We start from the raw sequence: 12,675 nt of genomic DNA, 5'->3' as shown, positions 1-12,675 counted from the left end.
ATGGCCGCTCTGTGCCCTTCTCTGTCTCCATAATGCTAGTGGCTCTGCAGACTAGTCTGTTTCTGTAAGTGTTATTCTAATGGCTGTAGTATTAACGTCTGTTGGGAGGCACTGTTCCTCTGAAGTTTAGTGTTTATTGAAAAGGGACACACACCACAGCCAACTCAGATTTAATTAAGTTATCATTTCCCAAAGCAATCACAAGAAATTTAACTTCAGATAGAATAGGGGTATTGGTGTCGGAATGTGTGCAGTAGCACAAGAGCCATGGGGGCTGGGTGTCAGAAGTCCAGGTCTAGGCTCTGTCACTAGCTGCAGCCCTGGAAAAATCACCTTCTTTCTCTGGACTTCAGAACTCTCACTTATAGGTGGAGACATGTTGAGTTTCTTTGTCTCTAAAAAAAATTAATGATTCTATGAATATCTGTAGGATGGATGGATGGAAAAAAAGAAATAAGGAAGAAATGGGACTTCCCTGGTGGCACAGCAGTTGAGACTCTGAGCTCCCAGTGCAGGGGGCCCCAGTTCGAGCTCTGGCTGGGGAACTGGATCCCACATGTGTGCTGCAACTAAGAGTTCTCATGCCACAATTAAGGAGCTGGCGAGCCACAACTAAGGAGCCAGTGAGCCGCAACTAAGAAGCCAGCCTGCCACTTAAACTAAGGACCCTGTGCAACCAAATAAATAATAAATAAATTTTTTTAAAAAAAAAGAAATAAGGAAGAAAAGAATGAATGAATGGACTGGGGGCTTAAGGAATACATTAAGGACAAAATTCCAATATGTGAAAGGTTTGCTAAAAAGGAGCAGGTTGTCTTCTGATACAGCACTTGCTGTAAAGCTCAGGCTTTGAATGATGCCTTTCAGGTGCTAAAGAGGAAGATGTCAGACAAGACGACACCTGATATTTCCTCCAAATCTAGGATTCTATAATTCTATAATCCTTTTAGATAGACAGTGGGCATCTGTACTTCTACCATGTATAAGAAATTTTATTCCCACGTTGTCAATCATACAAAATTTTAAAGTAATCTTTTTTTTTTGCGTTACACGGACCTCTCACTGTTGTGGCCTCTCCCGTTGCGGAGCACAGGCTCCGGACACGCAGGCTCAGCGGCCATGGCTCACGGGCCCAGCCGCTCCGCGGCATGTGGGATCCTCCCGGACCGGGGCACGAACCCGTGTCCCCTGCATCGGCAGGCGGACTCTCAACCACTGCACCACCAGGGAAGCCCTAAAGTAATCTTTTAAAGCTTGGAATCATCTGTTCATCATTCCCATAACAAGTTACACTTCACAGTGCCCTTGTTGGCTTATTTATTCCCATTTGTTAGGATGCTTTGGCTGTGAGAAAAAAGTAAATGTATTTAGTAATACTAAAGAAGACTTCAAAAGTGATAATAAAAGTGTGAGATTTCTAGCCTCGTTTTCTCTCAGTGGTTCCCAAACATTAGTCTGCGTACAAATCTTTTGGAAACTTGTTAAAGTGCAGGTTCATGGCCCCTGACCCTGCGGATTCTGGTCAGTCAGTCCTGTGGCAACCCTGGCTGCACACCACAGTCACCTGTGGAGATTGTTACAAATTTCTGAGCCACCGCTTGACCCCTAGAGATTGATTGACAAGGTGTCAGGTGAGGCTAAGGCATCCTATAAGGGAGCTTATAAACCCGCCCCAGGTCATTTAGAAACACAGTCTGGATGGAGAGAAGCTACACTGTACCAGGGACTGGCTCCTGGCTCTGCCAACTGCACAGCATAGAAAAATCTTCATCCCTTGTACCGATTGAAGTAGGCTCCTGTGGCAAAGGTATCAGACGTCCCAAAGGAATGCAAACACTCTTTCTGCGCAGGGAGAAATCGAAGGTACGGAAAAGCAGATTCTGAGCTTGAACCAGAAAAAAGAAGAGCTGTTGGTGGACTTGAAGGCTGCTGTACTAAAACTTCACCAGCATTTTCAGCAAAAACAGCAAGAATTAGATGAGGAAATGCTGTCAGCCAGAGCATCAGACGAGGATGGAGGGGCTGAGAGGGATGCTTCTGAATGGAAGGTGGGTATGACATTAGTTAATGCTGGTCCCACATTCCACAAGAGCTTTAAATTGGTAGTATTTTTCACCTGGAAGGCCCGTGGCATCTATGTATATGGCCTATAGTAAAGGAATTTTTAAAAGTGGAAATACTCTGCCTGAGACTATTCACTAGTGAATATTAATCCTTAGGGTGTGTCTGTTCTGGACTCAACCCAGAATTCTTATGCACAAGGTACTTAAGGAGGTGCTTATGAATTTCCATGAAATTCCATGGGTAGGTAGGCATTTACCCTTTGAAGTATCTTCCTACTAAACAGCCCATTGCAAACTCAAAAACGGGCCCAGCACCTCTCTAAGCCCACTCTGAATCCACATCAATGAATCACATTCTTGAATTGTTTGATGAGGGGCCACAGAAGGCAGTGCAAATGAAAGAGATCTAAGATTTGAGTGAGTCATGATATTCAGCTGGATGAGCTGAGAGTCGCTAGACCCCGAGGCTTCTTGTGTGGGTGGGCATCTTGGATAAAGTAAGTAAAAAATTAGCTACATAAAAATGCGGCCAGGCCAGGATCCTGGTGACGTTGAACGGCAACCCGGCTGCAAGTCTTTGTGCTGTGCCTTTCAGTTGAACAGAACGGGCTCCATGTTCTTCCTGCCAGCCGTCGAGGAAGAGGCGGAAGAAAGCTCCCTGAAGAGCGAAGTAAGGAAAATGATTTTCTCGTTCAAGTTTGTTAGAACAGTAATCTCTAAAAGGTCAATGAGAAGATCTTAAAATGAATGGAAACGTAAGGATTTTTGAATTCAATGCTGGTAGTTTGTAAGGGTGATTGAAGTAGTTGTCTTATGTTATTAATGTTTAAGTGCATCTAAACCTACTTCAGTCCAGAGTGGAATAAATGTAATTCAGACACACTTGTTGGCAGAAGGGAGAAGATGAAATTCTTTGTTGTATCCTGACTTCTGAGTACTTTCTCTGGAGTTTTGAGTACTTTCTCTGCTGTTTGGTTGGCACTCCTGGTGTGCTTTATAGAACTTTATCTTTCCATATTTGAATTACTTTTTTTAGTCTGAAACAGCATTGCCAAGGACACAAAGAATGGTATTAGCAACTAACCCTACTATGAATCCTTATTACTCCATCAGAACTGGTTGGATGAGACCTTTACCAGTTGTCTTTCCTGATATCAATTTCCATTTCATACTTTAAGAATTAAAGTGATAGTGGGTCTTGTGCGAAAGGGAAGAAAATTGCAGCAATTTACAGTTTTTAATGTCTCACACGTAACCACCAGACATTCTCCCTGCTCGTTTTATAGATTGTTCAGTAGCTCCACAGTCACACAGAACAGCCTGTTGTCCTTCAGTGTATCACTAGGATACGTGGGGCTGAGTCGTCAGACAAGGAGAAGTGAGGCTTATTATACACTCTGATCATCAGACAACTTTATGATCTGATTATGCCTCTTCACAACAGAGAATTGTGAGAGTGGAGGAGGTACCAAGACCAAAAAAAGGAGTGCACTTCAGTGCAGTTCTAATTTGAGACCTGTATTTGCCTCTGAACTGATATGTTTATAGTATTCATTGTTTGTCTTTGACAACGATCAAAAGATACATGTTCATCAGGCTGTTATTTTAAAGATAGCGTTTGAGGTTACATGTACCAAAGCAGATCAAATTCCTAAAGCACTGTGTTAAAGATCCCCTTTGTGTGACATGAGCTGAATCCCAACTTATAAGAATATTTTTTAGGCTTTAGGAAGAGCAACCACATTTGGACTCCTGTGATGTAGTTAGCCAAAGAAATCGATGACAAATGGGGGATGGGTGGAATTAAGGGCTGCAGTTATACTACCTGGTAAGCTGAGTCATATAAAAGAGATGAGGAAGATGCTGTTATGATGGTAGGAAATCACCTCCCTTTGCTAATCAATTGATTGCTGTGTCAGAGTGGAGATAAGAAAGCAGAGCCACCTTCCGGGTCCCCATCTTTACTCTGGAAACATGACAAGGATGTGGAGGAAGACAGGGCATCCTCGTCCTCTGGAACGATGGTTCAGGTAATACTGGACATATCATATTTGTTGGGGCTAGGGGATGGGCAGGGATAGTAAGCCAAAGCAAAGAATTTCTTATTGAAAGAATGCTTCAGGAGGGAACCTACGTGGGTTGAAATTTTTTTAATCTTCTCAGTGTTACCTCTGCGCAAAGCAAAGACAGCTGAGTACTTACCTATTACTTGCATTTCTTTTGTGCACTTAGTGATAATAGGAGAGTATTTTGCTGAGAAACACTCCATGTGTGAAAATCCAAACTGACAAAACATAACTGAAAGGAACACCTAAAAGGTTTACCGTAGTGGTTAAAGCATTTAACATGCCACTCTTTGGGGAGCAGTTGGGGTGAGAGGTCTCCCCATCATTCTCTTTTTGGACAAAGTAGCATGGAAGGTAAATTAATAAGTCTTTTTGCTCCTTATGACCTTCTAAACCTTTTCCAGTCTCTCAAAATAGAGGGCAAATGCCCTCACTTTAGAAAATCATTATTACATGCTGATGTGAAGATGATGTTTTTCCCTTGCTCCTGAAAGATCTCTTCATCATTATGATCCACACACCTCCCGCGCCTGCCTCCTGACCAGGGCTGACCCCTCCCCCAGCTCCCAGGCCAGTCCTTTCATTCGTCTTTGGCACGGGACTACACTTGTACCTGCATCTCCAGTCTCTTTCTCTTGGTAGCTTCCTTTCCTCTCTACCTCAGAAGTATTCAGTTTCCCCTTCCCTAACAAATTCTCTCCCCCATGGCCCTACCCCTCCGAACAAGCTGAGGGACCCAGAGCCCAGACCATCTCTTCAGAAAGTGCTTTGCCTCCCTGGGGTGCCGTTCTCTCTATATCTGCCTGTGGACTTCCTTCCTACCCATCCACAAAGGCCCATCTCAACTTCCGCCTCCTCCAAGAAACTGCCTGCCTCTTTCCCTTTGTTTTCCCATAGCATTTTGAACCTCCGTTATGACCTATCACAGTTTTATGCATAGACCTGACACAGTTTCATGAAAAGCAAGAACTTTACCTTCTACATTTTGAGGTCCTGTACTGAGCTCAATATGCTACTTTAATGCATTGAATTTCTTTTTTTTTTTTTTACATCTTCATTGGAGTATAATTGCTTTACAATGGGGTGTTAGTTTCTGCTTTATAACAAAGGGCATCAGCTATACATATACATATATCCCCATATCTCTTCCTTCTAGCATCCCCCTCCCTCCCACCCTCCCTATCCCACCCCTCGAGGTGGTCACAAAGCACCGAGCTGATTTCCCTGTGCTATGCAGCTGCTTCCCACTAGCTATCGGTTTTACATTTGGTAGTGTATATATGTACATGCCACTTGCTCACTTTGTCCCAGCTTACCCTTCCCCCTCCCCGTGTCCTCAAGTCCATTCTCTAGTAGGTCTGCGTCTTTATTCCCGTCCTGCCCTTAGGTTCTTCATGAACTTTTTTTTTTTTTTTAGATTCCATATATATGTGTTAGCATACGGTATTTGTTTTTCTCTTCCTGACTTAACTTCACTCTGTATGACAGACTCTAGGTCCATCCACCTCACTACAAATAACTCAATTTTGTTTCTTTTTATGGCTGAGTAATATTCCATTGTATATATGTGCCACATCTTCTTTATCCATTCGTCTGTCGATGGACACTTAGATTGCTTCCGTGTCCTGGCTATTGTAAATAGAGCTGCAATGAACATTGTGGTACATGACTCTTTTTGAATTATGGTTTTCTCAGGGTATATGCCCAGTACTGGGATTGCTGGGTCATATGGTAGTTCTATTTTTAGTTTTTTAAAAAACCTCCATACTGTTCTCCATAGTGGCTGTACCAGTTCACATTCCCACCAGCAGTGCAAGAGTGTTCCCTTTTCTCCACACCCTCTCCAGCATTTATTGTTTCTAGATTTTTGGATGATGGCCATTCTGACTGGTGTGAGATGATATCTCATTGTAGTTTTGATTTGCATTTCTCTAATGATTAATGATGTTGAGCATTCTTTCATGTGTTTGTTGGCAGTCTGTATATCTTCTTTGGAGAAATGTCTATTTAGGGCTTCTGCCCATTTTTGGATTGGGTTGTTTGTTTTTTTGTTATTGAGCTGTATGAGCTGCTTGTAAATCTTGGAGATTAATCCTTTGTCAGTTGCTTCATTTGCAAATATTTTCTCCCATTCTGAGGATTGTCTTTTCGTCTTATTGATGGTTTCCTTTGCTGTGCGAAAGCTTTGAAGTTTCATTAGGTCCCATTTGTTTATTTTTGTTTTTATTTCCATTTCTCTAGGAGGTGGGTCAAAAAGGATCTTGCTGTGATTTATGTCACAGAGTGTTCTCTGTTTTCCTCTAAGAGCTTTATAGTGTCTAGCCTTACATTTAGGTCTTTAGTCCTTTTTTTTTTTTTTTGCGGTACGTGGGCCTCTCACTGTTATGGCCTCTCCCGTTGCGGAGCACAGACTCCGGACGCACAGGCTCAGCGGCCGTGGCTCACGGGCCTAGCCGCTCTGCGGCATGTGGGAATCTTCCCGGACTGGGGCACGAACCTGTGTCCCGTGCATCGGCAGGTGGACTCTCAACCACTGCACCACCAGGGCAGCCCTCTTTAGCCCATTTTGAGTTTATTTTTGTGTATGGTGTTAGGGAGTGTTCTAATTTCATTCTTTCACATGTACCTGTCCAGTTTTCCCAGCACCACTTATTGAAGAGGCTGTCTTTTCTCCATTGTATATTCTTGCCTCCTTTATCAAAGATAAGGCGACCATAGGTGCGTGGGTTTATCTCTGGGCTTTCCATCCTGTTCCATTGACCTAGATTGCTGTTTTTGTACCAGTACCATACTGTCTTGATTACTGTAGCTGTGTAGTATAGTCTGAAGTCAGGGAGCCTGATTCCTCCAGCTCCGTTTTTCTTTCTCAAGATTGCTTTGGCTATTCGGGGTCTCCTGTGTTTCCATACAAATTGTGAAATTTTTTGTTCTAGTTCTGTGAAAAATGCCAGTGGTAGTTTGATAGGGATTGCATTGAATCTGTAGATTGCTTTGGGTAGTAGAGTCATTTTCACAATGTTGATTCTTCCAATCCAAGAACATGGTATATCTCTCCATCTATTTGTATCATCTTTAATTTCTTTCATCAGTGTCTTATAGTTTTCTGCATACAAGTCTTTTGTCTCCTTAGGTAGGTTTATTCGTAGGTATTTTATTCTTTCTGTTACAGTGGTAGATGGGAGTGTTTCCTTAATTTCTCTTTCAGATTTTTCATCATTAGTGTATAGGCATGTAAGAGATTTCTGTGCATTAATTTTGTATCCTGCTACTTTACCAAATTCATTGATTAGCTCTAGTAGTTTCCTGGTAGCATGTTTAGGATTCTCAATGTATAGTATCATGTCATCTAAAAAGAATGACAGCTTTACTTCTTCTTTTCCAGTTTGGATTCCTTTTATTTCTTTTTCTTCTCTGACTGCTGTGGCTAAAACTTCCAAAACAGTGTTGAATAATAGTGCTGAGAGTGGGCAACCTTGTCTTATTCCTGTTCTTAGTGGAAATGGTTTCAGTTTTTCACCATTGAGGATGATGTTGGCTGTGGGTTTGTCTTATATGGCCTTTATTATGTTGAGGTAAGTTCCCTCTATGCCTACTTTCTGGAGAGTTTTTATCATAATTGGGTGTTGAATTTTGTCGAAAGCTTTTTCTACATCTATTGAGATGATCATATGGTTTTTATTCTTCAATTTGTTAATACGGTGTATCACATTGATTGATTTGCGTATATTGAAGAATCCTTGCATTCCTGGGATAAACCCCACTTGATCATGGTGTATGATCCTTTTAATGTGCTGTTGGATTCTGTTTGCTAGTATTTTGTTGAGGATTTTTGCATCTATGTTCATCAGTGATATTGGCCTGTAGTTTTCTTTCTTTGTGACATCTTTGTCTGCTTTTGGTATTGGGGTGATGGTGGCCTTGTAGAATGAGTTTGGGAGTTTTCCTCCCTCTGCTGTATTTTGGAAGAGTTTGAGAAGGACAGGTGATAGCTCTTCTCTAAATGTTTGATAGAATTCCATTGAATTTCTTGATCCTGCTTTCCAGATCAATTACATGGTGCTTCCTCTTTCATTTATGGCTAAATGCCTTTACTTTGGTGCTCCTCTTTCTTGGCCCCTTTTGTAATCGTGATTTTGTCCCTTGCTATACTTAAATTGCTGTTGACTTCTGCATATCAATTAAGTGCCCTTTTATTAGTCCTAATCCTTATTGATCTCGTCAGCCTTAACCACCTCTTCCTTCTTGAAATGCAGTGTTTCTTTGGCTTTCTTAATTCTGTACTTTCTTGTCTCATCTACCTGCAGCCCCTCTTCCATCTCCTTCTCTTGCCCCATCTCTGTGATGGTAGGCATTTCCCCCAGTGTTTTGTCCTCTTCTTTCTTCTCTGTTTTCTCTCATGGCAATTTCTTCTCCTCTCATAGGTTTGGTAGTCACCTGTATGACAGGGATTCCCACATCAAATCTCTAGTCTTGACTTTTCCCATAAATCTGTTCCTCATTTCTACTCTCCAGATAGATTTCTCTTTTTGAATGTATTTTCTTCATCTCAAATCCATTTACCAACTTTCCTTCAATGCTTCCTCTTCCTCCTAATTCCTCAGTGTCTGTTAGTGGCACCACTGTTTTCTCAGAGTCTGAGACAAACTTCAGAGTTGTCTCAGGTACCTCATTTGTCTTACCTTTCATATCCACTGATCAAGTGATGTTCATTCAGTCTTTACATCCTTCTTCACCTCCCATTATTTTTGTCATCTTCCTATTCCAGGCAATTGTGAACTTCTTCCCTAGATTTTTAGAGTAGCCTTCTAAGTGGATTTATAGCCTCTAGTCATTTATATGTCTTATACAATATTAACTGATGGCTTTTCCTAAAGCAGTTCATGCTTTAGGAAAAGCATGTCTTTTCCTAAAAGTCTTTCCTGGATTCTATCTGCTGAATAAAATGCAATCTTCTTAGCCTGACTTCCAGACTTATCATGATCCCAACCTACCTTTACAATTTTATCTAAGCTTTACCTTTGGTTTTTGGTTCATAACTTTCTAATAGCAGTTACTGTTTTCAGTACGCAGAGCAGGAAAATAACATTTTCTTAGGAACTATGAGATGCTTTGTATATGTCATCTTGCTTAATAATCAGAAGAATGAGTGAGCTGGGTTATAGTCTCACTTTAAAGGTGGAGTAAATGAGGCTCAGAAAGTCCAGGTTAACTTGTCCAAGATCACACAGCTTGCAAGTAGAGCAATCAAGATTGGTCAGTTATGTCATCCACTTTTCCCACTGCATTATGTTAAATATTTGTGTACATTTCATTTTCCCATTGTTTAACTTTGACTGACCTAGTAAGTGGGTTACGCTTACTAGGGTCAAAGTGTACATCCATTTAAAATGTGACACACATTGTCAAACTGCCCTCTAGAAAGAGTACATCAATTTTATTTCTACCAGGAATGCATGGAAATGCCTCTTTCCTGACCCTAAGCTGATATTGGACATTTTCGGTCTTAGCCAAACATAGCCAGTGGCTTAAATTGCATATATTCTAAGAATTTTGAGTATCTCTTTAGGTGTTCATTGGCTTTCATATTCTTCTTTTATGAATCACTTGTTCACACCATTTGACTTTTTCTTCAAACAGACTGGGATGTTTTCCCTATTGATTTATAACAGTAATTAACATATTAAGGATATTAACAGTTTGCAAGATGTTATCCCAGTCTGTTGTTTCTCTTTTAACTTAGATTATGGTGTCTTTTGTGGTGCATGTTATTTTATTTATGTTGTTAATACTAATATTTTTTTCCTTTATTGTCATGCTTTAGAAGTCCCTCCCCACTCCTAGATTAGAAATAGATTCACTCATATTTTCTTCAAGAATTTTTATGGTATAACTTTTACATTTAAATATTACATACAATTAGAATTCATTGTTAGTAGTGAGGCAAGGATTTAGCCATGTTTTTCATGGATAGGATAGTTGTTCCCAATTTTAAAAATTCATCTTTCCCCCATTATTAGAAATGTGGGCTTTATCATATAATCTTATTTAATTTTAATTCTCTTAATTATCCATTTAAATACATAATTCTCTAGATTCCTTATGTGTCCCTCATTAACTACAGAGCTTTAGAGAATTTGAGTCTTCAAAATAAAGACAAACCTGAGGAAGTTGATTTTTTTTGCCTAATAAACAAACTTTTTTTTCTCAATGCACCTGACTTCTCTAGACATTTTTTAAGCAGGTGATTTGTAACATGAGCAGGTCCAGGAAGAGGGGCTTGCGTGGCAGCAGGGCAGGAACTTTTCTGGACCTCTCATTCTTTTCTTTACAGGAGGCAGCTTGGAAAATAAGCATGTGTGATAGTTCCACGGCACGGATTTTTGCACAAGACTCACTAAACACTGAGCAAGGCCCAGAATTTTCCCTGAGCCCCAACCAAACACAAGAGGTAAGTCCCTGTTGGTGACAAGCCAACTGCCCAGATACCTGGACTAGCCCCCAGAGATGACAAGCTCTCTGTGTTTTGCAATATTTTGTATTGCAAACCAAGAGGTCTTTGTGAACTTTAACATCTTCATGTGCGCAGCCAAGCCGGAGCACAGGAAGATTTGACATCAGGTGTTTACGTAGAGAGTAAGCGTGGTACAGAGCAATTAAAGATTTTTTACTCACTCACCGCTTGTGAGGGTGAACTAGCCTTTCCATTAACACCTCCTTCTTTCTTCTGTAGATATAACTTATGGGGGCGATGAAAGTGGAGGAGAGCTAATATTGATTAACTGCCTATTACATAAAAGGCATTTGTATTTGCTGTCTAATCCTCAGATTAAATAAGGTAGGTTAATACCTGCCATATGTTTACAAATGAGGAAATCAAAATTCAGGGAATAAAAGTACAGTTGGTAAATGGAGGAGTAAGAGTCAGACTCAAAATATTCCACTCTGCCTTCCTAATTTGAATATTTAGTATTGAAAGATGTGAAACCAAGGCAGATTCGGCCTCACAAAATAAACCGCCACCACACCATCTCAGTGGCATATGTAGTATTTGTGCAGACGCATTTAGGTAAGGCACTTTAGCCAGGCAGATTTGCATTTTATAAAACGGGGGGGTGGGGTGGGGTGTGTGCACCTGTTCGTAGAATTGACAGTAAAATATTTTTGATGGTTGGTATTTTGTCATGAAATATAGCTACAGCCAGAAAATTCATTTGCCTTTTAAATGGATCTTACTTACATCAGCGATGCGTTATATAGAAATCAAGCAGTATAACATTCACTAACTGAGAGGCTAACTTGGATGCCAGAGGGTTGACAGAATTATGTCAAGACTTGGGACTTCCCTGGTGGTCCAGTGGTAAAGAATCCGCCTTACAATGCAGGGGGTGGGGGTTCGATCCCTGGTCAGGGAACTGGGATCCCATATGCCGCGGGGCAACTATGCCTGCGCTCCACAACTACTGAGCTCGCGCGCCTCAACTAGAGAGCCCACATGCGGCAAACTACAGAGCCCATGCGCCCTGGGGCCTGTGAGCCGCAACTAGAGAAAGAAAAGCCGTATACCACAACTAGAGAAAAGCCTGTGCCTCGACGAAAGATCCCTCATGCCTCAACGAATATCCTGCGTGCCGCAACTAAGACCCGACGCAGCCAAAAATAAATATAAATAAATAAATAAATAATAAATAAATTTAAAAAAAAAAATGTGGACTTGTAGACCCCAAGGCATAATGAAATCAGGGATTGGATTCTGGTTCTACTTGTTGTGTGACCATAGTCAGTTTGACTAGCTTCTCTAAGCCTCAGTTTCCTCATCTGTGCACTGGGAATAATGGGTTTGGGGTGTGAAATATGAGATGGTCTTAGCACAGTGGCCTAGCTCTAGAGCCCAATAAAAGTTTGGGTATTATCAGTTTACATTAATGCTTTAGAGATGACATAATTCTCTAACAAGAAATACCTGTGGTCATACTCTTTTAGCCCTCCAAAATGTACAGTCATAAAACTTTCATTTAAATACTTTTAGAATTTGGGGTTATCGTTTGGAGAAGATATTCAGCAGGGGTGCTATTATGGAAAAAAACTGTGGACTCAGAATCAAAAGATCTCAGAGCTGTGTGACCTTGGGCAAGTAATTTATATCTGGGCTTGAGCTTCTCAGAAGCAATGTGGTGCGATGGGAGGGGTGTGAACTGATTAAACATTAAATGTACTTGGATTTCTGTAACTATAAAAAGAGGTGAGTGAACCGATTCCTGGCACATTCCCCAGGCCACCTTCAGGTATTGAAGTTCTACAGTTACAAATAATCTTTTTTTCTTCTGTCACCTTTGGATTCTTTTCAGGTTCAAATAACTAGCAAATAAAGCCGAGATTAGTTATCCAGCTTCCTTATTTCCTCATTAATTCAGTGAGTTAGTGAGAAAGCTAAGAAATTAAATATTGTCATTTTTCTACATCTGTGTGGCAGATATAGGTGCTCGAATGTTTTTGAGGAAATAAGCAAGGCAGATGGTAAATCTGTTATTGAAGATTAATTAATTAAT

At 40.8% G+C, this 12,675-nt stretch overlaps 2 protein-coding genes across 2 annotated transcripts in view; one reads left to right on the top strand and one right to left on the bottom strand.

Annotated features, from left to right (window-relative positions):
* ESR2 (estrogen receptor 2) overlaps positions 1 to 12,675 on the bottom strand; it is a 196,069-nt gene that overhangs the window by 13,296 nt on the left and 170,098 nt on the right. The window lies entirely within an intron of this gene.
* SYNE2 (spectrin repeat containing nuclear envelope protein 2) overlaps positions 1 to 12,675 on the top strand; it is a 329,548-nt gene that overhangs the window by 215,798 nt on the left and 101,075 nt on the right. The window contains exons 63-66 of the mRNA XM_060141612.1: positions 1,851 to 2,048; positions 2,659 to 2,733; positions 3,983 to 4,093; positions 10,461 to 10,577. Of these exons, the coding sequence (XP_059997595.1) occupies positions 1,851 to 2,048; positions 2,659 to 2,733; positions 3,983 to 4,093; positions 10,461 to 10,577 (501 nt within the window). The remainder of the gene's footprint in view (positions 1 to 1,850; positions 2,049 to 2,658; positions 2,734 to 3,982; positions 4,094 to 10,460; positions 10,578 to 12,675) is intronic.

Source organism: Lagenorhynchus albirostris, chromosome 1 (genome assembly GCF_949774975.1).
Source record: "Lagenorhynchus albirostris chromosome 1, mLagAlb1.1, whole genome shotgun sequence".
NCBI lineage: Eukaryota > Metazoa > Chordata > Mammalia > Artiodactyla > Delphinidae > Lagenorhynchus > Lagenorhynchus albirostris.
The sequence above is the reverse complement of the archived record's forward strand: the minus strand, read 5'-3'. Positions and strand labels throughout refer to the sequence as shown.